This window comes from Myxocyprinus asiaticus, chromosome 40 (assembly GCF_019703515.2).
Source record: "Myxocyprinus asiaticus isolate MX2 ecotype Aquarium Trade chromosome 40, UBuf_Myxa_2, whole genome shotgun sequence".
Taxonomy (NCBI): Eukaryota; Metazoa; Chordata; class Actinopteri; order Cypriniformes; family Catostomidae; genus Myxocyprinus; species Myxocyprinus asiaticus.
The window spans coordinates 544,248-571,545 of record NC_059383.1 but is presented as its reverse complement, the minus strand read 5'-3'; the positions used below and the strand labels follow the sequence as shown (position 1 = coordinate 571,545).

The 27,298-nt window shown below is 39.0% G+C and overlaps 1 protein-coding gene across 4 annotated transcripts in view; it reads right to left on the bottom strand.

Annotated features, from left to right (window-relative positions):
• LOC127430646 (la-related protein 1-like) overlaps positions 1–27,298 on the bottom strand; it is an 88,846-nt gene that overhangs the window by 49,490 nt on the left and 12,058 nt on the right. For 2 of the 4 annotated variants that reach the window (XM_051680566.1, XM_051680567.1), the window contains exons 2-3: positions 24,998–25,059; positions 24,828–24,893 (exon numbers count right to left, since the gene is read on the bottom strand). The exons of 1 other annotated variant lie outside the window; for it this stretch is intronic. In XM_051680566.1, coding sequence (XP_051536526.1) covers positions 24,828–24,893; positions 24,998–25,059 — 128 coding nt within the window. Of the gene's footprint in view, positions 1–13,332; positions 13,494–24,827; positions 24,894–24,997; positions 25,060–27,298 lie in introns of those variants that run through there. One more of the 4 variants, XM_051680570.1, reaches the window with a different exon arrangement.

The following is a 27,298-nucleotide window of genomic DNA, read 5'->3' as shown; positions in this document are numbered from 1 at the left end:
GTAAGACGCCTCTGACATTGTCTGTGGTTCAGGAGTGGCTTAACAAGTGGAATACGACAACTGTAGCCAAATTCCTTGACACGTCTGTGTGTGGTGGCTCTTGATGCCTTGACCCCAGCCTCAGTTCATTCCTTGTGAAGTTCACCCAAATTCTTGAATCGATTTTGCTTGACAATCCTCAAAAGGCTGCGGTTCTCTCGGTTGGTTGTGCATCTTTTTCTTCCACACTTTTTCCTTCCACTCAACTTTCTGTTAACATGCTTGGATACAGCACTCTGTGAACAGCCAGCTTCTTTGGCAATGAATGTTTGTGGCTTACCCTCCTTGTGAAGGGTGTCAATGATTGTCTTCTGGACAACTGTCAGATCAACAGTCTTCCCCATGATTTTGTAGCCTAGTGAACCAAACTGAGAGACCATTCTGAAGGCTCAGGAAACCTTTGCAGGTGTTTTGAGTTGATTAGCTGATTGGCATGTCACCATATTCTAATTTTTTGAGATAGTGAATTGGTGGGTTTTTGTTAAATGTGAGCCAAAATCATCACAATTAAAAGAACCAAAGACTTAAACTACTTCAGTCTGTGTGCATTGAATTTATTTAATACACGAGTTTCACAATTTGAGTTGAATTACTGAAATAAATGAACTTTTCCACGACATTCTAATTTATTGAGATGCACCTGTATATGATGGTGTTGGCATTTACACTCATTTACGTTTACGAGAGAGAAAAGATTTTTTTTTTTACTTTTAAGCGGCTCTTCAGCATGAAACTGATCTAACGGTGCAGTTTTCAGGATGCATCGCCCAATGTCAAGTTTCAACACATTCAAAATATATATATAGGATATTAAAATGAATAAATGTCTATTTTTCCAGCCTGTTGTATTAGTATTTGTCACCCCTCATTTATTTTAGATACAGTTCCTATATATTATTATTTTACACAGGGCAAATGTACTATTTATTAAATCTACTTTTATTACATATCCTATTTTAAATGTCTGGAAAACCAGACTGTTAAATATTACATTTTATAAATGCAACGACTGTAATTGTTCGGTTGAAGGGGGTACCAAACTGTGAATTCTGAACAAAACAGTTTGGTGAATACATGTTTACACACTGACAAGGCATGAAAGTAGCTACGTGGTTAGCTAGTTACTGTCCATGCAGATCTTATGCTACAGAACTGGCTCCACTTTTGCTAGAAGTTTATACGGAATCATTAAAGAATGGAAAGCTTCCACCAACCATGACACAAGCCCGGATCAGTCAGATTCTTAAAAAGGACAAAGATCCAAGCAACTGTAAGAGTTACCGTCCAATTTCCCTGATCCAGCTAGACGTTAAAATATTGTCAAAAATTTTGGCTAACCGATTAAGTTGACATCTCTTATACATATAGATCAAGTGGGTTTTATTTGGGGTCATAGCTCTTCTGATAACATTAGGCATTTCATCAATATCATGTGGTCAGTGGCGAATGATCAGACTCAGGTCACTGTCATCTCACTTGACGCCGAAAAGGCGTTTGATATGGTAGAATAGTTTTATCTTTATAAGACTTTGGAAATGTACAGGTTCAGGAATACTTTTATTGGATGGATTAAGTTACTTTATAGACACCCGATAGCAGCGGCACAAAACAAATGGATTAATTTCAGATTATTTTACTCTGGATAGGGAGACCCGGCAGGGTTGCCCTCTTTCCCCATTTTTGTTCTGTCTTGCCATGGAACCATTAGCAGCCACGATAAGGAGAATGATTTTGCACGGGTGATGGCGGGAGGTGTGGCGCATAAGGTTTTGCTTTACGCAGATGATAGTTTATTACTCGTCTCTGACCCTACTGGATCTATGCCTTGCCACCACATAATTATTAATTCCTTTTCTAAGTTCTCAGGATACAGCGTTAATTGGTCTAAATTCAAAGCTTTGGCTCTGACAGCGTACTGTCCAGCAACGGCCTTCCAGCCGGGCGCTTTCCAGTGGACCAAACAGGGCATTAAGTATTTGGGTATTTTATTCCCAGCAAAATTGTGATTTAGTTAGTTAAATTTGACCCTTTATTAAAAAGGTTTGAGTGATGTGTGCAGGTGGGCTTCATTATTTATCTATGACTGGGAAGGTTAATGTTATTAAAATGAATTGTATTCCAAAATTCAACCACCTGCTACAGTCTCTCCCTATAGATGTCCCCCTCTCTTATTTCAAGCAATTTGATGGTGTTGGGCCTCATGTATTCAGATAGAAGACAAAGGCAGGCCTAATACAGTCGTAAAAACCTAACTCAAGCCCCCACCTTCCAAGTCGTAAATCTTACTGATAAAAATCGCGCCAAAATCAAACAAAGGGAGTCCAAAACAGACTACAAATCCATGAAGCCTTGCTCACTAAAGGATCAAACTCTCAACTCCTATTGGATGAGGCACACAACAGAACGTCCCTCAAACCATGACATCATCAGGAGTTGAAATACCTCCGAAATGTTTTCGTGAGTAGCTTCCAGCGACTTTGTTCACCGAGTATGGACGCAGCTCTTCGCTGCTCTCAGGTGCAACCTCGTGGCACAAGGAAGTAACATCCAACTTGAAACTGTGGCCATACAATCTCCATCTCGCTGGACGAGTTGAGATTACTCTGTGTTCAACCGAACACTCTAACGGATCCGAAGGAGACCGCCGAGCAATTCGCATCTTCATCCGTTTGCCTACAGAAGTGAAGAGATTAAAGATTTCTCTTCCATCTTCAATCAAGTCGACATTTCTGAGTTCTCCGCCAGCCCGCCGACAATCAACAGCCGTACCGCCCACCGACAGAGCGAGGAAACAGCCTCCCATCATCACCCGAGCTTCAAGGAACCGGGTCAGAGTTAAAGGACGGAGGAAAACACATTCTACCTGTGTCCTCATGCGATTCAAGTAAGAGGTTTACGTCTGGGCAGAGATAGAATATTATAGTGTGTTATTCTTGTGTTTCAAGGTTTTTGCTTGTACAGTTTACGGATCACCATGTCCGCTCATTATTAATACTCAGGGTATTAATTATCACAAATTTGTTTTGCTGTATTGTGGTCCAACCAAATTGGATTGTTGTGCAATTTCGCCATCGCGGGTGAGACAGCAACTGAGTTCATCCATTAAAGAGTCAAATAACGCGGGACTTTTACGAGCCGTCCACCGCGTCTCTGAGTGATAAACACAGCTGCTTTCTCTCCCACTATCACGAAATCGGCTTTAGGGCTGTCACTTAATCATCTCTTTCTCTATTAACCACACACACACCTTATTTGTTATAGGATAATTTTATTTCCATATCTAATCATATCACTGTTTAGTTTGTAGTTGTAAGTCGGAAGTTTATTGACCGCATTGTATTAATTATTTATTGATATTACTGCATAAATAAACTTTGTTATATTACAAAGAGAAGTGTTTTGGTTTGTTTTGCATACGCCTGTGTCATGCTGACGGGATGTCAGTGCTCGGATTCAAACCTTCATTGTTTTTTTTTCCGGAAAATCGATATTCTTCGGATGTCGATTTTCCTAAGAAAACAATCTAATATTGAGACTGTTTTACTATTTGGTTATTAGTCCCTGATTTCAGGGTGGTGCCCCGTCAATGTTAATCCTTATTAATATTCTATTGATTTTTGATAATTATCTTTGATGACTGAATTTGAATGATCAATAAGCTAGTGTTAATTTTAATGTTTCATCGATGTTAACAATTAACGATTATCTTTGATAATTGTTGATTTAAAGGATTTTAAAAAGCTAACATTGATTCTCATCAATGTTCTATTGATTTTAATAATTAATAATTATCTTTGATAATTATGAATTATTGCTAATAACCAAACCTGCTCCCAAACGTAGCACACTACATTTACTGGAGTCCAATATGAGGTTTTAATGAGTTAGATTCAATTGATTAATTTAAATATTAATTAATAACTATAATAATTATTAATTATTTCTGATAGTAACACTGATCTAAACAACCAGTAAAGCCCTACAATGGCATAGCGAAGTCTTCATTTGGAATGGTAAACGTCCCAGAGTACATTTCAGTAAGTTGCATAGACCAAATGACAAAGGTGGGCTAGGCCTACCCAAGATTTAGTTTTATTATTATGCATTTGGTCTCAGACATTTGGCTTATTGGTCACTTCCACCTGAGAGAGCCCCTCCCTGGTTTTGTATTGAACAGGAAGTGCTTGCCCCTATTTCGCCATTGCAAAGCCTCTCCATCAAACTAACCAGAAAAGTTACACCCCATTATCTCGCATTTGCACGTGGTATGGACAAAGTGTCCAGATTTTTTAATTCTAACATTTATTTAAATGTTGCTTCGAGCATATGGCTGAACCCCAAATTATGTATTAAGAAGTCCTCTTTCTGCTTGACATAGTGGATTGTAAGGGAGGTTAATACGCTCAGTGACCTATATGAGAGTGGAGTGTTGAGATTCTTGGAAAATATGGTTCAACATTTTGGGATTCCCAGGTCACAATTTTTTAGGTATTTACAGCTGTGCTGCTTGCTTTGTACTATTTTTGGAAGTAGCATACAACCCCCTAAAGCAGCAGATACTCTGGGAGTGGTGATTACTGCTTTTGGAAAAGGTCTTGAGGCATCAGTGTATTACTCCCCACTAATTCAGAGTCTGGGGGACGGAACTTCACTCTCAAGAGATTATGGGAGAAAGATTTAAACTTAGTATTGGAGGGGGGAGTGTGGGCTAGGATTCTAAAAAAATATAAAGTCTACATCTAGAGATGCAAGGGTGCGCCTTATGAATTTAAGATTTTACATAGATTCTATTGGACCCCCTCTAGATTGTATAGGCTTGGTCTTAAAGACACACCCAACTGCTGGCGATGCCAATCAGAAGATGGGTACACAACCCATGTTTTTTGGTGGTGTGTTAAGATCCAAGAATTTTGGTTGAGGGTTCAGAGTTTTGTGTGTGACGTATTGGGCACTCAAATTTAATTTTGCCCCAGACTGTTATGATCAGCAGACAGGTCATACTTAGGGGATAGAAGTCTGCTGGAGCACCCTCGTTTCAAGAGTGGCACACAGAGATGGGCAGGGTTGCGGCCTTTGAGGAGATGTCATGTAGAAGGCTAGGCAGCCTGGATTTCTTTAATAAAAAAATGGGGCAACTATTTGGCCTTTTTTGGGAGGCTCTCGGGGAGGGACAGTGTATAGGGATTTGTAGTTTTGAATGCATGTGTGCAACCTTTTTTTTTTGGAGGTGTGCTTTTAGTTTGTGTTTTTTTGTGTGTTTCTGAATGTTTTCTGCTGATTTGTTGTTAATTGTGTCACTGTCAATATAGCGTTTGATCAATGGAGTGCTTGTGTCGGCTGGGGGGGTGGGGAATGTTCGGGGGGAAGGGATTTAATTTCATATAATGTGACTACACATTTTCTGTTATGTCTGTTTGGCTTGTTGTACGGAATCAATAAAAATAGTTAACAAAAAAATAAATACTGATGTCCGTCATTTTAATATCCTGTTCTGTGTGCATTTGTTCAGTTTCCAGACAAAAAACTTTGGGCTACGTGAGAGCCCCTTATGATTCACATTGCGTACATTCACGTTACCTGGCTTACGATGCTTTTGGGAAACAAGGCTCATTGTGCAGTGCTTTCACATCTGCAATTAAAAACTTGCAATTAGAAATTTGAACCCATTCACATGTGTGTGATAATCTCCATGTATATCTTGGAAAATCCAAGTGAAGCATATTGACAGCACTGCAACAAAAAACTGCTTCTGATGTCTACTTTGCCATCGCAAAATCTCGGACATGTCTTCTGGGTGGAGGTAATGTTCCCTCTGTGCTGTGTGCCGCACCCTCACACACAGCCACGCTCAAGAGACGAAATCCATAATTTAAATGAGCTGGATGCAAAAACAAGAGCAGGAGAAATTGAGGTGATCAAATAAAATGCTAAATATTATTCTGTTTGCCCAACAAGTCACGCATGTAAGTCCTTTATCTAGATTTGTGAATTGAAGAGAACAAGCTTAAAGATGTGGAACTTTGACACAGTAACACTGAATTCAACATGTTTCTTGTAAAAAAAAACAAAAAAAAAAAAACATGCCATTTGTCCCTCTAATAGACTATTCATATTAGCAGTTGACAGATACGGTATAATTAATATAATAACATTATCATGAATATAAATGTATAATAAATGTTACTTATTAAAATGGTTGTATTTATTCTTGTAGTGTTTACTACAAAGCAGGAAATAGGAAAATGCATATTTTTTGGTGTGTTGGAGTTTCAGAAATGGCTAGAATTTATCTGAACATGAATATTAATAGCAATACAAGTATGTCATTATTATTTCAAAACGTGGTATGGATATGGGATTGAATATTTTGCACTGTTTTAGTTTCTGTACAAATAAGTCAAGAATGTTGGAAGGTCAATTTAATTTGGCCAGTGCTAAGGGTTAGTCTCAGTCTCAGATGGCATGAAATCTGCAAGAAATGTCAGAAAATCCATTCTATTGGCTGGCAGCTCTTATGAGGTGCACAGGTTTTTATCACTTTATCAGATAACAGTGTTGTTTAGAAGTCAGCAGGCTACAATGAGCACCTCTGTGGAAGAACCAGTCGAAAACTACTTGACTTTTGATTAGATTTGCCAAAGCTTGCAAATAAATAAATAAATAAAAAGCAGTTAAGAGTACTGCTTTAAACAGATTGTTAAAGTGATTATTTGAACGAGCTAGTTTGTTGTGTCATGTCACAAAATAATAAAAACCAATAATAATAATAAAAAATAAATAAATAAATAAACATTTGTGGGACCTCCACAGTTTATTAAATTAATATGTAAGACGCAATTATTCCATTATGATTTGCTGGAACATGTATTTTTTGATCTAACATTGTACCATGGTGAAATGTATTATTTATTTATTAGAATTATTTATTAATTAGTTTATTTATTTATTGCATTTCCTGAACTACGTCAATATCTGCATATTAATGTCCGGTGCTGAAGTAAATAATAATAGAAAACAAAACAAAACAAGGACTTCTACACTGTTGAGGATTTTTAAAATCAGAAATGTATTGACAGACATAAAAAACTTAAACATTCAAATAATCTAATCTAGGCTAACATTTTATTAAATACTAGAGACATTTGCCTTGATCTTCATTTGTAAAAGTCAAAGCTCATTTACAACTTTTCTAATGTTAGATAAAAACAACCCAGTCTCATGAAAATTTGTACATATTTTACAAGTTGACTATTTCGTATGAATTCGTACAAGTTTGTTCGTACGAATTTGTATGATTTCATCACGTGCAAATGCCCGGATGTGTAATGCCGAAGCGTGAGTTTCGCGCACAAGGCGTTAAGGACATGCTTATTAATATTATGCTCTTACCCAAATGCCTCATCTAAACTTAACTGATCAGTAGTGTGTGTAAACATGATAGGAAGCTGTTGTGTGTGAGAGAAACAAGTAATTGTCACATATTAGATGGAAACAATGTCCAGCGACATCATCGGCTGTAGTGAAAGTCGTACGAATTCATGCGAGTGCAGTCGTACGATATTACAAATTAGCCATATTTAGAAAAGTCGAATGAATCCTTACGATTACACCATGAGAATGTGTTGGATACAATTTTTTCCTGGGATAAGATTTTTTCCAGTACCTTCTCGACCTTACATGGGATAAGTGGGAATAAATTAATTTGTATTTTTTTTTTTTTACAAGTTGCAACTTAAGCTTTTATGATCATCTTAAATAACACTGCTTGTTATTTTACATTGTTACATCCCTGGATGTATTTATTTACATCAGTGTTTGTGGTGTGTGAATTGTCACTATTTGGGTGTGTTCTATCCACCAGTTTTTCCTTCTGTCTCTCCCACTTTCCTCTGAGCAGGTACTAATTACTGCCACCTGTTTCCCATTACCATCGCGGAGTCTTGCCTTTTGTGATTGGAAGCTAAGAGGACTGTGGCTCACATAAAAAGGCAGAAGGAGAGAAGAGAGGCGCGCGTTGGCAGCATCGGTTGTTAGCTGCCTCGAGAGATTGCGAGTGACCACAAGAACAGAGTTGAGCGTTTATCCTTCACAGGAGAGTTTAGTCTCTCCTGCCACAAATGGTGTCTTTTTCAGCTGTGCTGGTGTAAGTCTGTTGTTGACAAACTATATTCTTAATTCTCATTTATCTGTTATAATTTAGTTAAATTTTGTTAGAAGATTTGTTTATTATATTAGGAAATTTTGTGGGGAGGCGGGTGCAGATTTATTTAATGTTTTCGCTGTTTATTCAGAGAGGGAGACAGGGAAGTGTGTTTTCCTTTTGTTTCTTTTTAGGTAAGTTATCATTTTCCCTCTTAAGAAAAGTTTTGGCTTTTATTCCACTTCCTCCAGAAGTTTATGATATTCCCATTATTGTTCTACAAAATAAACAACTCAATATTTGAACTGACCGTTATTTATTTGTGTGTATTGTGCTGGGGCTGGAGAGTAGAAATTCATTTCTTATTCCATTTATCGTTGCTTCATTTACCTGTGCATTTGTTTTCTGGATTTTGGAAAATTATTAAGTAACGTTCTAAAATAATTTAATCAAATTTTATTACTAAATATTAGTCCTAATATTTGGATATATTAACAGGCCTACCAACTCCATTGATAAAATTGCCATTAATTTGTTTAGTCTAATAAATTAATTATAATGTAATGCGGGGCTAAATAGAAAAATTTAGTGCTAAAAATGGTTACATTTGTGAAAGGCAAAAATTATTATTTTTTTGTAACTTTATTGTGCTTCAGTTCTTGCACTTTCCCTCGGCACACCCAAAGCCTTGTTTCTGGCTTTCCAATGATCCAAATATATCAATACAAGTTATTACATGTTACTCATTCTCTGATAAACTGTGAAAAATGCAAGAAAGATACATTTAAGTTGCACTTATAACTTTAGAGCGGTTCAAAAGTTTTATGTTACTATAGCGATGCTTTTTGGGAAACACGCTGTAGAGATCAAGTACTACTTTAGTAATACTAATGTTCTATAGTGCCTCGGGAAACCTAGCCACGGACAAATAAATGAAATGAGACAAAATAATAATAATAATAATAATAATAATAATTTAGGGTCTGGTAACCCTATTACATTATACGTAATGCCTACCAACAATCAGCACTTCAAACATCTGAGTTATGTAAGAACCTGAACAATGTATTTGCAATACTTTTATAAACAATTTAAAAAGCAAATGCATTCCACATACTGCTCTGTGCTTCACTGCAAAGTAAATACATCTTCTCCGGCCGGTCCAGTGGGTCGCACTGGGTGCGCAGTTTCGCCACACCTTTTGAGAGAGATTTTGATAGCTGACAGCTAAATAAAACAGGTCGTGTGTCTAAGAAGTAGGCGAAGTAATTTTGAGTGCAGATGCGAGGGACATCAATAAGCTATTTCTAAAACAGACAACTAATATTTATCTGGCACACGTAGGTTGCAGAACCCATGCCTACACAGAAGAAAATTGTCATGAAGCCCTCTCTACGGACAGGGCTTTGTGTCTATAGATCCTTCCCTAGACTAGGACAGTTTGTCTCTCAAGCATTCCTTAGCCCAGTTGTTTGATGAGAGAGAGAGATATGTAGTTGCAATAAATGTTGAGCAGCGGTGGATAATTATCCTGTTGCACGGCATTAAGGAACTGATGATGACGTGGGTTGACCAATCGGTGTTGTTTCATGCCCACCTACATGTGCAAATCATTTATCTATTTTCTACCCATTAACAATTTTGAAAAACAAACCATCAAAATGTACATGGCTGTTCTCTCTACCTGTAGCTTTGGTCTTCAGCAGTCAAAACCCGACTGCATTGCACCGCCTACTGGTGAGAATGAATAGCATCAGATGGAGATTGTGCATCTGTAACATGCTGCTTTTCCTGCAGTTCTAGGATGTAGAAGGTTGAATATCCAACTGAATTTGAACCACTGAACTGGAGGAAGTGAATTTTGTTAAGCGAAATATAAAGGGCTGAATTTTACCTGTCAAAAAATCTAGATTGTATTTTCAAATGAACTGAATATTTTGGAAATGAACTTTGGAAGGTGAATATATACAGTGCATCTGGAAAGTATTCACAGCACTTCACTTTTTCCACATTTTGTTATGTTACAGCCTTATTCCAAAATGGATTAAATTCATTATTTTCCTCAAAATTCTACAAACAATACCCCATAATGACAATGAGAAAGAAGTTTGTTTGAAATCTTCGCAAATTTATAAAAAAAAAAAAAAAAAAATGTACATGTGATATATATATATATATATTCACAGCCTTTGCCATAACACTCAAAATTGAGCTCAGGTGCATCCTGTTTCCACTGATCATCCTTGAGATGTTTCTACAACTTGATTGGAGTCCACCTGTGGACTGTCAGTTGATTGGACATGATTTGGAAAGGCACACACCTGTCTATATAAGGTCCCACAGTTAACAGTGCATGTCAGAGCACAAACCAAGCCATGAAGTCCAAGGAATTGTCTGAAGACCTCCGAGACAGGATTGTATCGAGGCACAGATCTGGGGAAGGGTACAGAAAAATGTCTGCAGCATTGAAGGTCCCAATGAGCACAGTGGCCTCCATCATCCGTAAATGGAAGAAGTTTGGAACCACCAGGACTCTTCCTAGAGCTGGCTGCCCGGCCAAACTGAGCGATCGGGGGAGAAGGGCCTTAGTCAGGGAGGTGACCAAGAACCCAATGGTCACCCTGACAGAGCTCCAGCGTTTCTCTGTGGAGAGAGGAGAACCTTCCAGAAGAACAACCATCTCTGCAGCACTCAACCAATCAGGCCTGTATGGTAGAGTGGCCAGACGGAAGCCACTCCTCAGTAAAAGGCACATGACAGCCTGCCTGGAGTTTGCCAAAAGGCACCTGAAGGACTCTCAGACCATGAGAAACAAAATTCTCTGGTCTGATGAAACAGAGATTGAACTCTTTGGCCTGAATGGCAAGGGTCATGTCTGGAGGAAACCAGGCACCGCTTATCACCTGGCCAATACCATCCCTACAGTGAAGCATGGTGGTGGCAGCATCATGCTGTGGGGATGTTTTTCAGCGGCAGGAACTGGGAGACTAGTCAGGATCGAGGGAAAGAAGAATGCAGCAAGGTACAGAGACATCCTTGATGAAAACCTGCTCCAGAGCGCGCTCGACCTCAGACTGGGGCGAAGGTTCGTCTTCCAAACAGGACAACGACCCTAAGCACACAGCCAAGATAACAAAGGAGTGGCTACGGGACAACTCTGTGAATGTTCTTGAGTGGCCCAGCAGGAGCCCAGACTTGAACCCGATTGAACATCTCTGGAGAGATCTGAAAATGGCTGTGCACCGACGCTCCCCATCCAACCTGATGGAGCTTGAGAGGTCCTGCAAAGAAGAATGGGAGAAACTGCCTAAAAATAGGTGTGCCAAGCTTGTAGCATCATACTCAAAAAGACTTGAGGCTGTAATTGGTGCCAAAGGTGCTTCAACAAAGTATTGAGCAAAGGCTGTGAATACTTATGTACATGTGATTTTTTTTTTCCCTTCGTTTTTTATTTTTAATAAATTTGCAAAGATTTCAAACAAACTTCTTTCATGTTGTCATTATGGGGTATTGTTTGTAGAATTTTGAGGAAAATAATGAATTTAATCCATTTTGGAATAAGGCTGTAACATAACAAAATGTGGAAAAAGTGAAGCGCCGTGAATACTTTCCGGATGCACTGTATTACTGAATTTGTAATAATGAAATGTTTCCAAACGAACTATTCAATGCTTAAAAATACAACTTTGTTAAAATTCAGCCTCCCAAAATACAAGCACTGTAAATACAACGCATTTAAATGCAAGCACTGGTAATACAATCCATTTATTTTTCCGATTAGAGCAATTCAACATGCTTTTATGCTTCAAAGACTTTAGACATGAATATACTTCCATAAGTATATGTAGTAATTACACATAGTTGTTAAAAAGGTCTTCATTCATAGAATGCAACCACAACGGGCAATTTGGCAAAGAAATGTGTGATGCGGCAGTTTCCTTCTGGATCAAAGCACGTTTAATTTTTTCGGGCAACATGAAGTGGTGTAATTTCAAAGATTTACTGTGATAAACCCTTTAGCATTTGGTTTCATGAAAAAATGATCTGAACGAAATATAACTGGTTACCAGCATTTAAAAAGAAAGTTTTCACTCCGGAACAATTAAATCACTTTGTTCCGGTTTTCGGTTACGGCCTACTAAAAATTGTTCCTTTTCGGTTTTCGTTCCTTGAACCATTTTTAGTTCTGCTGCTTTCTTTTTTAGATTAGGGCTGTTAATTTAACGCATCAGTTTAGTGCGATTAATTATTGGGGATGTGCTAGATTAGTTGACTAAACAGTTCTGATGCTGCTAGTCGACACTGGAATTACTGTCATATTAATGTTACGCATTTTAAATATAATTAATAAAAAAAAGTTTTTTTTTTTTAAAAGAGGATATCTGGAGCAGATACAAAGTTTCATTACACCTCAGGCTTTTTTCTTTTCTTTTTTTACATTGCAACTGTTATTGGTTATCGTTCTTTACCAAACAGTTGTCATATTAGATCAGTGGTTCCCAAACCTTTTTCAGTCAAGCCCCCTTTACTAATCGAACAATTTTCACATCAGAGCCAGTCTATCCCTCTTTTAAAGTTGACAACATTTATATCCACATCAGTGATTAAGAAAATTATCTGGTTAAGACTTTTTTCATAAAAAAAAATAAATAAATAAAAAGTTAAAATGCTCCATAAAGGTTTAAATGCTCCATAGAGTATTCATCTATTAGGAATATTCATCCTTATGTAAAACAAAGAAACTGAAACATGCTCCGTCTTATTCTTCTTCTTTAAACTGTATTACCTCTGGTAAGGTGCTATACACTGCGTGCCCAATTATTAGGCAAATTGTATTCCTCAGGATTAATTTTATTGTTGAACAAATGCTCTCAATCCAAAATGTTATTGAACCTCAAACCTGAATGTTTAACAAAGAAAAATTGAGTTGTCTTTCTCAGGGGAATATATAAGTGTGCACAATTATTAGGCAACTATTAGAGCGCACAATTATTAGGCAACTAAATTACAAAAAGAATTTCTCCCAACTCAACTGTTTATTCTCAATTTTTAGACTAGGTGCAACAAATAAGTAACACAAAATGACATTAAATAAAAATTTTGGTCTTTCAAAAATATTCAGTGACCAATATTGCCACCCTTCTTTTCAATACCTGCCATGAGCCTTCCATCCATGGAGTCTGTCAGTTTCTTGATCTGTTCACGATCAACTTTCGCTGAAGCAGCAACCACAGCCTCCCAAATGCTGTTCAAAGAGGTGTATTGTCTTCCCTCACTGTAAATCTCTCGCTTGAGAAGGGCCCACAAGTTCTCAGTAGGATTTAATCAGGTGAGGAAGGGGCCAAGTCATTATTTGGGCATCTTTGAGGCATTTGCTGGCTAGCCAAGCAGTGGAGTACATGCATGTGATGGAGCATTGTCCTGCATAAAGATCGTGGACTTCTTGAATGTTGAGGACTTCTTCCTGTACCACTGCTTGAAGAAAGTACTTTCCAGAAACTGGCAGTAGGTTTGAGAGTTGAGTTTGTCCATCTTCAACTCGAAAAGGTCCTAACCCTAACCTAACCCCAACTACCTCATCCTTAATGATAGCAGCCCATACCAGTACCCCCTTCTCCACCTTGCTAGCACCTGACTCGAAGTGGTGCCCTGTGTCCATTAGTGATCCAGCCATGGGCCCATCCACTCTCATGAGGTCGCATGATGCCATGCAAGAAGCAGATGTGCGAGCGACGAGCTCTTTCCTAAAAAAAAAAATTCTTTTCAAGTTAAAATCTGGTGAACTTGATACACCCAGTTACACATTTGCTCTGAGGCAAAACATGGCAAAGAAGTCAAAATCCTCGGGCTCTGGAGACATTAAAAGACACTTACGTGTTCAGGATGAAAGCCCCGACAGGCCTACAGACCGGGGCCTCGATTTGGATGGCGTGGCGGGAGAGGAGATCCAGCGTCAATTGTCCAACATGTCGGTGAAGCTGACGAAGGTTCTTGCTGACTTGGAGGATCTCGCTGTAATATGTCGATCGATTACGGCAATGGAAATAAAATTCTCTGAGTTAGTTACAAGAGTGACTGATGTTGAGAGACGAATCGATTGTCTGGAGTCTTCAGAGAGGGAATTAACCGCTAATCCACCCACGACCAAAGTTGATTTGGAACATCTCCTTGAAAAGCTTGAAGATCTTGAGAATAGAAGCCGCAGGAATAACATTCAAATTGTTGGAATTCCTGAGCATGAGGAGGGCAGAGATATGGTGAAATTCCTAGACGAGCTTTTCCCCGAGTCTGCTCGACATAACAGGCTATAAAAGGCCATAAACTGGAAATCGAGCGAGCTCACAGAGTCCCAGCTCACAGATTTGCTGAGGGAAAAAGGCCCCGATCAATCCTGGCCAAATTTCTGAGATCATCCGATAAAGATCTCGTGTTGCGCGAGGCGAGGAGCAAAGGGAAGCTTTCTTGGAAGAACTATAATATTTTCTTGTTCCCGGACTTTGTGAGTTCAACAAGAGAGAAAGGCAATCGGTTCAAGGAATGTAAGAAACTTTTACATCAGCGAAAGATCACTTTTGCTCTGATGTTTCCGGCCAAACTGAGAATAGAAACGAAGGACGGTCAAAAAGTATTTACATGTCCCAATCAGGCAATGTCTTTTATAGAATCAATGGGTGAGTAAACCATTGGGTGTTTCGACTCACTGTACTTACTCAGGATTTTGAGGAAGCTGGGCGTCATTTCGGTTTCTTTTTTCTTTTTGCGTTGGCTCCGCCGAGCAGCTGGAGTTTGTTTTGTGAATAACACTTTTCCTTAAAGAAACTGTTGCACTGACGGAAGATTACTTTTGCATTGAAGTTCCCGGCCAGTTTGAGAGTGGACACTACGGATGACTGCAAAATATCTACATGCTCACACAAAGGATGTCTTTTATAAAGTTGACAGATTGAGTAAGTCATGGTATATACTTATGCGGCCTCCGAGTGAACTGACTCGACCATCCGGGGAACCGGGATTCCGGTTTTGTTTCTTTTTGTATTGGTTCCGCCTAGCAGCTGGAGCTTGTTCTATTGAATAACACTCCTTTGGAACAGCTGTGGATTAATCTGTTCGTTCTTCATGCTTATTCCTCCTGCTGGCTGGAGTTTGTTTTGAGTAATTTTATGGGACATTGGAATGATTACGTCATCCGCTGAACTCATAACAGCTGGCTCACTGAACATTCGTTTGTCTATCCGTGGAATCTGAACGGTTTTATATCAGCTGGAATTTGTCTTGTGGAAGATCACACCTTTGAGACAGTTCTGTGAATGAATCTACACATTCTTTGTGTTCATTCTTTCTATTGGCTGGGGTTTATTTTACAAAGTATTTTCTGTTATGTAATTTTGCCTCACAAATTTGTGAGGCAAAATTTAGCAATCCGATGGCAAAGTTGTCATGGGGGCTCGTGGGCGTTCATGGACCTTTTGAGTTTGGAGGGATTGTCGCTGGTTGGCGCTTTCGTGCACGGGGTTAATGCGCACGTTTTTCTTTTTTCTGTTTGTTTTGTTCGGGGGGAAGTTAGGGGTTTGATTGTTTCACTAATGGGGAATGTGGTCTGTATAATTTTATTTTTGACAATTTATTTTTTCTACTATATCAAAATGTCAAATGTTAATATGAGTGGATTGTCTCTCTCCACATGAAATATACAGGTGCATCTCAATAAATTAGAATGTCGTGGAAAAGTTCATTTATTTCAGTAATTCAACTCAAATTGTGAAACTCGTGTATTAAATAAATTCAATGCACACAGACTGAAGTAGTTTAAGTCTTTGGTTCTTTTAATTGTGATGATTTTGGCTCACATTTAACAAAAACCCACCAATTCACTCTCTCAAAAAATTAGAATATGGTGACATGCCAATCAGTTAATCAACTCAAAACAACCTGCAAAGGTTTCCTGAGCCTTCAAAATGGTCTCTCAGTTTGGTTCACTAGGCTACACAATCATGGGGAAGACTGCTGATCTGACAGTTGTCCAGAAGACAATCATTGACACCCTTCACAAGGAGGGTAAGCCACAAACATTCATTGCCAAAGAAGCTGGCTGTTCACAGAGTGCTGTATCCAAGCATGTTAACAGAAAGTTGAGTGGAAGGAAAAAGTGTGGAAGAAAAAGATGCACAACCAACCAAGAGAACCGCAGCCTTATGATTGTCAAGCAAAATCGATTCAAGAATTTGGGTAAACTTCACAAGGAATGGACTGAGGCTGGGGTCAAGGCATCAAGAGCCACCACACACAGACGTGTCAAGGAATTTGGCTACAGTTGTCGTATTCCTCTTGTTAAGCCACTCCTGAACCACAGACAACGTCAGAGGCGTCTTACCTGGGCTAAGGAGAAGAAGAACTGGACTGTTGCCCAGTGGTCCAAAGTCCTCTTTTCAGATGAGAGCAAGTTTTGTATTTCATTTGGAAACCAAGGTCCTAGAGTGTGGAGGAAGGGTGGAGAAGCTCATAGCCCAAGTTGCTTGAAGTCCAGTGTTAAGTTTCCACAGTCTGTGATGATTTGGGGTGCAATGTCATCTGCTGGTGTTGGTCCATTGTGTTTTTTGAAAACCAAAGTCACTGCACCCATTTACCAAGAAATTTTGGAGCACTTCACGCTTCCTTCTGCTGACCAGTTTTTTAAAGATGCTGATTTCATTTTCCAGCAGGATTTGGCACCTGCCCACACTGCCAAAAGCACCAAAAGTTGGTTAAATGACCATGGTGTTGGTGTGCTTGACTGGCCAGCAAACTCACCAGACCTGAACCCCATAGAGAATCTATGAGGTATTGTCAAGAGGAAAATGAGAAACAAGAGACCAAAAAATGCAGATGAGCTGAAGGCCACTGTCAAAGAAACCTGGGCTTCCATACCACCTCAGCAGTGCCACAAACTGATCACCTCCATGCCACGCCGAATTGAGGCAGTAATTAAAGCAAAAGGAGCCCCTACCAAGTATTGAGTACATATACAGTAAATGAACATACTTTCCAGAAGGCCAACAATTCACTAAAAATGTTTTTTTTATTGGTCTTATGATGTATTCTAATTTTTTGAGATAGTGAATTGGTGGGTTTTTGTTAAATGTGAGCCAAAATCATCACAATTAAAAGAACTAAAGACTTAAACTACTTCAGTCTGTGTGCATTGTATTTATTTAATACACGAGTTTCACAATTTGAGTTGAATTACTGAAATAAATGAACTTTTCCACGACATTCTAATTTATTGAGATGCACCTGTAAATGGGTTGGGGCACCCCATAAAAAGAAGGAAGGTTATTACTTTTCTTAAACGTAAGAAATATGATGAGTTTCTTCAAGAAACATCTCTCCCCACAGGAAGCTGAAAAATTTGGGAAGATATGGGGTGGACATGTTTTTTTTAGTGCTGGCTCAAGTAAGAGCAAGGGAGTCATTATATTGATAAACATCTACAATTAAAATGTCTCAAACAGACTAAAGATAAATTAGAGAGTCATTATTGTTTTAGCTGAAATTGAGGGGCAAAGGTTGATTTTGGCTAATATTTACGCACCTAACGCTGACGTTCAGGGCTTTTTTATAGATCTTGAAGGGATGCTGCAAACCGCTGGCACCCCTCATGATATAATATTGGGAGGAGACATTAACATTTTAATGGACTCAGTCCTTGAACATAGTGAAGTAAAACTGTGTAAGTCCCCTAGAGCAACACTGACGCTTCACAGGATGTGTAAAAATCTTGTTCTTACAAATATTTGAAGACTTCTGAACCCATCTGGTAGGGACTCTACATTTTTTTCATCCATCCATAAGATTTATTCTAGAATAGATTTTTTTTTTTATATCCAAATCCCTCATTTCTTCTGTTGTTGATTGCTCAATTGGAAATATCTTAGTCTCAGATCACACCCTGGTGAGTTTAGAGGTGTTGCCATATACAGAGAAAAAGAAATCATATAGTTGGCACCTTAATGTGTCCATTTTGCAAAATCCTGATTTCCAACAAATGTTAAAGACCGAAATCAATGTTTATATGGAGACCAACTGGTCCTCAGTATCCTCTGTGGGCGTGGCTTGGGAGGCACTTAAGGCGGTTCTTAGGGGTCGGATCATACAGTATGCCTCATTCATTAAAAAAAACAAAGCACGAGAACTTGTGGAGCTGGAAGGAAATATTAAAAGTGCCGAGGCAGAGCTAAAGTGCCGTATGTCAGCTGATGGCCTCAGAGAATTGACCCGATTGAAATACAGATATAATACTATTAATAAGATTTTAGAAACTTTGTGGAACCATTAGAACTTCCTAAACTGACGAATGAGCAAAAAAACTCTTGATTCTGAGATAACCTTGGAGGAACTTGACGAGGTAATCAAGTCCCTACCTACTGGCAAGGCTCCGGGGCCAGATGGTTTTGCCACTGAATTTTTTAGATCTTATGCTACAGAACTGGCTCCACTTTTGTTAGAAGTTTATACTGAATCATTAAAGAATGGAAAGCTTCCACCAACCATGACACAAGCCCGGATCAGTCCGATTCTTAAAAAGGACAAAGATCCAAGCGAGTGTAAAAGTTACCATCCAATTTCCCTGATCCAGCTAGATGTAAAAATTCTGGCTAAAATTTTGGCTAACCGATTAAATAAGGTTATGACATCTCTTATACATATAGATCAGGTGGGGTTTATTCGGGGCCGCAGCATATCTGACAACATTAGGCGTCTCATCAACATCATGTGGTCAGTGGCGAATGATCAGACTCCGATCGCTGCCATCTCACTTGACGCCGAAAAGGCGTTTGATATGGTAGAATGGGATTATCTTTAAGATTTTGGAAATATATGGGTTCCGGAGTATGTTTATTGGTTGGATTAAGTTATTTTATAAACACCCTGTAGCAGCGGTACAAACAAATGGATTAATTTCAGATTATTTTACTCTGGATAGGGGCACCCGGTAGGGTTGCCCTCTTTCCCCATTATTGTTCTGTCTTGCCCTGGTACCATTAGCAGCCGCGATAAGATGATTTTCCAGGGGTGATGGCGGGAGGTGTGGCGCATAAGCTTCTGCTTTATGCAGATGATATTTTATTATTCGTCTCCGACCCCATTAGATCTATGCCTTGCCTTTCCAAGTTCTCAGGATACAAAGTCAATTGGTCTAAATCCGAAGCTTTGGCTTTGACAGCATACTGTCCAGTAACGGCCTTCCAGCCAGGCGCCTTCCAGTGGCCCAAACAGGGCATTAAGTATTTGGGCATTTTATTCCCAACAAATTTGTGCGATTTAGTTAGAGTTAATTTTGACCCTTTAATAAAATGGTTTGAGCGATGTAGACAGGTGGGCTTCATTACATTTCTCGATGATTGGGAAGGTTAATGTTATTAAAATGAACTGTATTCCAAAATTTAACTACTTGCTACAGTCTCTCCCTTTAGATGTCCCCCTCTCTTATTTCAAGCAATTTGATAGCATAGCGAAGTGTTTCATTTGGAGTGGTAAGCACCCCAGACTACAGTTCAATAAATTACATAGGCCGGTTGACAAAGGTGGGCTAGGCCTACCCAAGATTTTGTTTTATTATTATGCATTCGGTCTCAGACATTTGGCTCATTATTTCACATTTACATTCAGTATGGACAAAAGTGTCCAGAGTGTTTAATTCAGATATTTATCTAAATGTTGCCTCGAGCCTGTGGCTAAACCCCAAACTATGCATTAATAAGTCCCCTTTTTGTTGGTCAGAGTGGATTGCAAGGGGGGTTAATTCACTCAGTGATCTTTACGAAAGCGGTGTGATGAGATCCTTTAAAAATCTGGTTCAATATTTTGGGATCCCCAGATCTCAGTTTTTTAGGTATCTTCAAATACGCCATTTTCTCTGTACTATTTTTGGGAGTAGCATACACCCCCCTAAAGCAGCAGATACTCTAGGAGTGGTGATTTCTGCTTTTGGAAAGGGCCATGAGGCATCAGTGTATTACTCCTTATTAATTCAGAGTCTGGGGGACAGAGTCTCAACCACTCTCAAGAGATTATGGGAGAAAGATTTAAACCTAGAATTGGAGGAGAGAGAATGGGCTAGGATTTTAAAAAACAAAAACTGCATCGAGAGATGCAAGGGTGCGCCTTCATCGGTTCTAATGGACCCCCTCTAAATTGTATAGACTTGGTCTTAAAGACACACCCACCTGCTGGCGATGCCAATCAGAGGAAGGAGACATGGCCCATCTTTTTTGGTGGTGCGCTGAGATTCGGGAATTTTGGTTGAAGGTACAGAGTGTTCTGTGTTGGGCATTCAGATTTAGTTTTGCCCCAGACTCTGTCTTTTGGGTGATGGGGCGGTCATCGACGTAGGTGATAAATACATAAACAATTGGATCCTCACTAGTGCGATGATAGGCAGGCAGATTGTTTTAAGGGGTTGGAAGTCGGTTTCTTTGTTTTGAAAATTAATAAAATGTTAATCACAAAAAAAAGATATTATATTTTATTTTTTTTGGATTGTGTGTGTGTTATGTGGGACCGCAGGGGTGTTCATTAGGGGTCATGGTGAGATTGTATTAGTAGGGTTTAAATGTAAAATGTTGATTCTTTATATATGTGTTGAGTTTTTTCCACTGTCATGTGCATATGAATCAATACAAATGTTAATAAAAAAAAAAAACTATGAAACCGTTAATCTTATTGACTTCAAAATTTGCATACATAGTCTCAGCTGCCATCATTGTCTATATGGACATTCACGTATGTTGAAAAACACGGCCGCCATCAGCAAATCAAATTTCAGCAGCATAGTACTCAAGATTAACAATGACTGATTGGAACGAAACTTGGTGGACCTATTTGACTCTTGGTCTGAGAGGGTTGTGCAAAGTTTTACAAAAAAAAAAAAAAAAAACAGCCACTAGGTGGTACTATCACAATTTATGTAGGTGTTAAAGGTTGTATATAATGCAGTGTTGTGAAAAAACACAAGTAATAAACAGTTGTGCTCAAAAGTTTGCATACCCTTGTAGAAAACATGAGTGAGCAGACATAACACTTCTTTTATATCTTATGGGATATGGTTGTGACCATAAAGCTCTATTTTGGCCTCTTCACTCCAAATTACAGTGTGCCAGAGACTGTGAGGCGTGTCAAGGTGTTGTCGGGCATATTGTAACAAGGCTTCTTTCTGGCAACTCGACCATGCAGCTCATTTCTGTTCAAGTATCGTCGTATTGTGCTCCTTGAAAAAAACCACATTGTCTCTTTCCAGAGCAGCTTGTATTTCTCCTGAGGTTACCTGTGGGTTTTCTTTGTATCCCGAACAATTCTTCTGGCAGTTGTGGCTGAAATCTTTCTTGGTCTACTGGACCTTGGCTTGGTATCAAAAGATCCCCGAATTTTCCACTTCTTAATAAGTGACTGTACAGTACTGACTGGCATTTAAGGCTTTGGGTATCTTTTTATATCCTTTTCCATCTTTATAAAGTTCCATTACCTTGTAACGCAGGTCTTTTCTGCTCCCCATGGCTCAGTATCTAGCCTGTTCAGTGCATCCACGTGAGAGCAAACAAACTCATTGACTATTTCTACACAGACACTAATTGCAATTTTAAAAGCCACAGGTGTGGGAAATTAAACTTTAATTGCCATTTAAACCTGTGTGTGTCACCTTGTGTGTTTGTAACAAGGCCAAACATTCAAGGGTATGTAAACTTTTGATCAGGGCCATTTGGGTGATTTCTGTTATCATTATGATTTAAAAAGGAGCCAAACAACTATGTGATAATAAATGGCTTCATATGATCACTATCCTTAAATAAAAGACTGATAAGTCATATATTCAAAATCAATGCCAACATTTCACAATTTCTGCCAGGGTATGCAAACTTTTGAGCACAAATTTATATCACCTGATAGCTCTTCTCATTCTAAACAACTTTGCCTCAAGAAGCATTGGTGTCTGTCAAACTGTTCGTTAAATATTTCAGATAAATGTTAAAAACCTACTTTTGTGAACTAGTCCTAGGTTTCTCGCCCGATCGGATACAAACCAGTGCAGAAATACACTCTGGAGTCTGATTATCAATAATCATCAAAACAAAGTTGAAATTTCGACTCACGGTCGCTAAGGGGTGCCAAAACGTTCAAAAAAAGGCGGCCATTTTTACTAAAATGGCTATAACACCCAAACGAAATAAGATATTTTCACCAAACTCTGTACACGTGTATGAGCTCAATCTGAGGTCACAGTAAAAAAACAGTGCAGTTTGGCCACTTGGTGGTGCTAAAACAGGAAAAAAACATGAAAACAGCTCTAACTACGCAACCGTTAGTCTGATTGAGAATCGGCATGCAGTGTCTTTGTCAAAGGTGCCAGGACTGTCTGAGGACATTGGCGTATCTAAAAAAAACATGTCTGCTATCGGCCAATGAAGTTTGAGCACCTATTAGACAAGGTTAACGGAGGCCGATCGGCACAAAACTCGGTGGGCCTGTTCCACTCCTGGCCCTAGAGGTCTGTGAGAAATTTGAAAGAAATCGGCCAATGGATGGCACTAACGAGTTTTACGCCTCTGTAATCACGTGGTGTTTCACATATACACACAATGGCTGTGTCCCAATTCAAAGGCTGCATCCTTCTAAGGACTCTGACTTCAAAGGCCATGCCTTCGAAGGTCATGAAGGTCGGACTGAGCATAGTTAATTGGGACAGTCTAGCCTATGGAGGACTGTTCTTGCCGCCTAACAACTGTGACAGCTGCCGAGTGACTAACATTTGTACTGGACGTTTTTTGAAACTTATATTAAACTGTCTGAAAACAAAACAGGGTTCACAAACTGTAAATATTTTCACCATGGTACATTTCTGTATATATATATATATATATATATATATATATAAAAAAAAAAAAAAAAAAAGTATAAACTATATATAATCGCATCTTAGTAAGATAAGTCAACATTTGAACCACTTTAAAAAAATTTTTACATTTGTATCAGATATTTGAGTAAGTTGAAACCCAATACTTCCATTTAAAAGTGTAATTCAGCAATTTCTATAAAAAAAAAATCCTGTCGTCAGTGGCGCGCAATGAATTCTGGGGTAGGCAAGGCCGCGAAAGATCCATCTGTTGTATCCATTTCACGGGAAACGAAGGACGCATTTGGAGGCCGCATTTGAAGGGGCCTTCGAATTGGGACAGCCTTTGTCGCTCAGCAGTGACGCAATCTGCCTTCGAATGCGACCTTTGAACGATGCAGCCTGAATTGGGATGCAGCTATAATTCATGTCATTTGTTAGATCTCCTCATACTGAAAACTTTGCCCCAAGAACCACTGCTGTCAATCAAATCGTTCATTAAATAGTCACGATTATGTAAAAAACCTACTTTTGTGAACTAGTCCTAGGTTTTTCACTCAACCTCAATAAAACCAATGCAGTACAATTCTCTGGACTCTCTAGGTCAATAATTATAAAAATAAAAAAAATAAAAATAATTTTTTGAACTTTACCCTTTGGGTAGCTATAACATTGTCATTTAAAAAATGGGCATGGTCAAGTGTAAAAATAAGCCCATAATTCCTAAACAAAAACTCAGCACTTCACGAAATTAGTTGAGCACATGCGACATATGATTCTAAACAAGCATGCATACTTTTATGGAGATCAGACCATAGGTGGCACTATGAGCTTTAAAAAGCTTTAAAAACCATGTATTTCCTTAGTAAATTGCCTGTATTGGCTGTAAATGGTCTATTCCATCTATGATCTAGGTGGTTACATGCTTGCTAAATAAAACATAATACCTTTTTACGCATGTGCTTAAAGGCCTTAAACCGCTTGAACCCCGTTAATTGCTGCTCGCAACTATATTTTATTATTGAATTTTTTTTATCCCCTTTTCTCCCAATTTAGATTGCCCAATTCCCACTACTTAGTAGGTCCTCGTGCTGGCGCGGTTACCTCAATCTGGGTGGTGGAAGACAAGTCTCAGTTGCCTCGGCTTCTAAGACCGTCAATCCGCGCATCTGATCACGTGGCTCGTTGTGCATGACACCGCGGAGACTCGCAGCATGTGGAGGCTCATGCTACTCTCCGCGATCCACACACAACTTACCACGCGCCCCATTGAGAGTGGGAACCACTAATCGCGACCACGAGGAGGTTACCCCATGTGACTCTACCCTCCCTAGCAACCGGGCCAATTTGGTTGTTCAGGAGACCTGGCTGGAATCACTCAGCACACCCTGGATTCGAATTCGCGACTCCAGGGGTGGTAGTCAGCGTCAATACTCGCTGAGCTACCCAGGCTCCCGCAATCAGACAATTATTTAATAATTGCGACAGGCCTACAAGAGAACCGATCATATGAAGAGATGGACAGGCTGAAGATGACTGCAGAAGCAGATCTGGAAATTTACAGTTTGAAGGACTTATTGTTATAAAGGCCTGTGGGTTCAGGTGTAGGCGGAGATCTTTAGAGGTCCCAGCACCGAACCCTGAGGAACCTCAGTGGCGAGAGGGCCTTTACTGCTGACTTCACGAGCCAAGCAATGATGTACTTTCATTTAGACAGGAAATCATTTTGAGGCAGTGGTCAAGAATTGAAGCTTTCGAGGAATGAACTTTCTAACGTTCTCTCACCTGGAATTCTTTTGTAGCAATCTCTCCTGGTGTCGGCCAATTGTTTGCATCTCCAAAATCTCCAACCTTCAAAACCAGTTAAAATGTTATCTTACCAAGAGCTTTTCTCCTTTCATTATGATACTAGTCTGGTAATAAGAATGAGGCAGTAAGGAAAGAGAGGGACGTACCTTTCCTCCACGCCTCGCTCTTGTATTTCCTGCTCTCACAACCTTAGTGGGCCCAGAATGAACTAGAGAAGTAAAAAAAAAACAAAAAACAAAAAAAAAAAAAAATTGTAAAAAAAAAAGTTACAATAGCCTCTTATTTAAGAACAAGGGCTGAATACCAAAACTACAGTACAATATCATACCAATTGTATTGGTCGACCGATATATTACAGAGGCCAATAAATCTTTCCGTTTGGCCGATTAGGTTCTGAAGGCACGGTTTATTGCCTACTTGCATGTGAAGGAGCCGTCTGAGACATGTAAACGACCAATCACAGTTTGTTTTGTAGTTCCATCGTATTGCCACCGTGTTATTACAATAATAGACTGGTAGGGCTGTCAAATTAAAATTGTAATTTTGAATATTCGTTGAATTAAAGAAAAAAAAAAAAAAAAATGCACATTCGAATGCTAAAACTGTTTATTCAAATTCTGGATTTGTGCCAAGCACTGACGATGATTTAAGATCGATCACATTCTTGTGCTAATAAAAGCTAGACACAGTACAACAAATACAGTTTAACAGAAAGCAGGTGTCTCAAGATGCTTTTTACATTTCTTTTTAATTAGACACAGCATCTAAAAAAACAGCGCTCCTGCACGAGATCCTCTCGTTCGGTTCCATTCTGTTGTGTTCCGTCTGTTTGAACAGCCCCTTGCCTGAGCTCATAGTCTGAGCCGCTTCACCACCGAGTTCAGACGAATACCACTGCTATCTGGGAATATTGCTACCCTACATACACTAATGAATAAAAAACAATGTGGTATTTCACTGTTATTATGAAATTTGAGTCGGTGGTAGTATACTGTGGCATCAGAAAGTGTAACACCATGTGAACGTCTATTGAACACCCCCCCCCCCATTTTTCTTTTAATTCAACATTTGAAAATATGCACCAGCAAAAACTTTATTTTTTGCACATTAGTTGAAAATGGAATGCTCTTTTATTAACAGCCTGTAATGTTATTTGCAGTAATATAACGGTGCTGCATGGTTTATGTATTTAATGTGCCCTCTCAACACACATCGTTTCAAAGAAGCTTTACAGAAAATCGTGCATTAACAGAAAATGAAACTGTAATATCTATAAAGTCTTATGAGTCTTCATTGTTTAGTTTGATAAAATACGATTGTGAATTGTGTTTAAAAATAAATAATTAAATAATAATTGCATTAGAACCCCTGTGAGCAAGCTAAAGGCGACTGTGGCAAGGAACACAAAACTCCATAAGATGTTGGTTAATGGAGAAAAATAACCTTGGGAGAAACCAGGCTCACTGTGGGGGCCAGTTCCCCTCTGGCTAACCAGCATGAAATAATGCCAATATTAGTTATTTATGTGCAGGTCATGGTTTAAGATTAGTAAACTAAGTGTTAAGGTCCAGTGTTTAAAAAAAATAAATAATATTTTTTATGAACTTTAAGTATAATGACTAATGTCTTTGAAGTCTATCCTGGATTAACTGCAGAAGTTCACATAGATTCACTGTCCTTTGTTAGTTGGCTGATGAAGGCTTTTGTTGGCAATTAAATTATAGTCTATGTTTTCCATTTCAAGAGTGTAGTCCATCAAAAGACAAAGATGATGCAGGCAGAGATCAATGAGGTGCATTGCAGTTCAACCGGCAGGTCTAATTCGGTGAGGTTCGGTGGGGTCCATCTTAAGTCCAAGATTCAGGCAGTGGCATATGAAATATCCGATTTCTTACAGTTGGTGTTGGCATCAGTTCATCCACTGAAGTCCATCGTAAAAGACTGAAGTGATATCTGGCTAGCACTGGCTGCATTTAGTCGTCATCACTCAGACACACATAGCAGTGGAGTCCGACACCAACCAGGAACAGAGATTGATCTTGCCGGCTCTGGTAACCTCGGGATGTGAATCCCGTGGTTGAGACATGGAAACAAATAGAATAATATTAGCGTAGATGCCATTCAATTTTATGCAATGTTATGGATCATGACAGATGTTTCTGGTTCCGGCAGACCTCACTAACAGCCTAATTGTGAGTTGATGGATAAATTAGGTGTATGCCTGAGTCTTCAGTCTAGACTTAAACTGACTGAGTGTGTCTGCATCCCGAACAGTGTTAGGGAGACTATTCCATAGTTTAGGAGCCAAATAGGAAAAGGATCTACCGCCTTTAGTGGATTTTGATGTTCTAGGAACTATTAACAAGCCAGAATTTTGTGATCATAATGACTGTGATGGAATATAGTGTGGTAGAAGGTCACTTAAGTACTGTGGAGCTAGACCATTC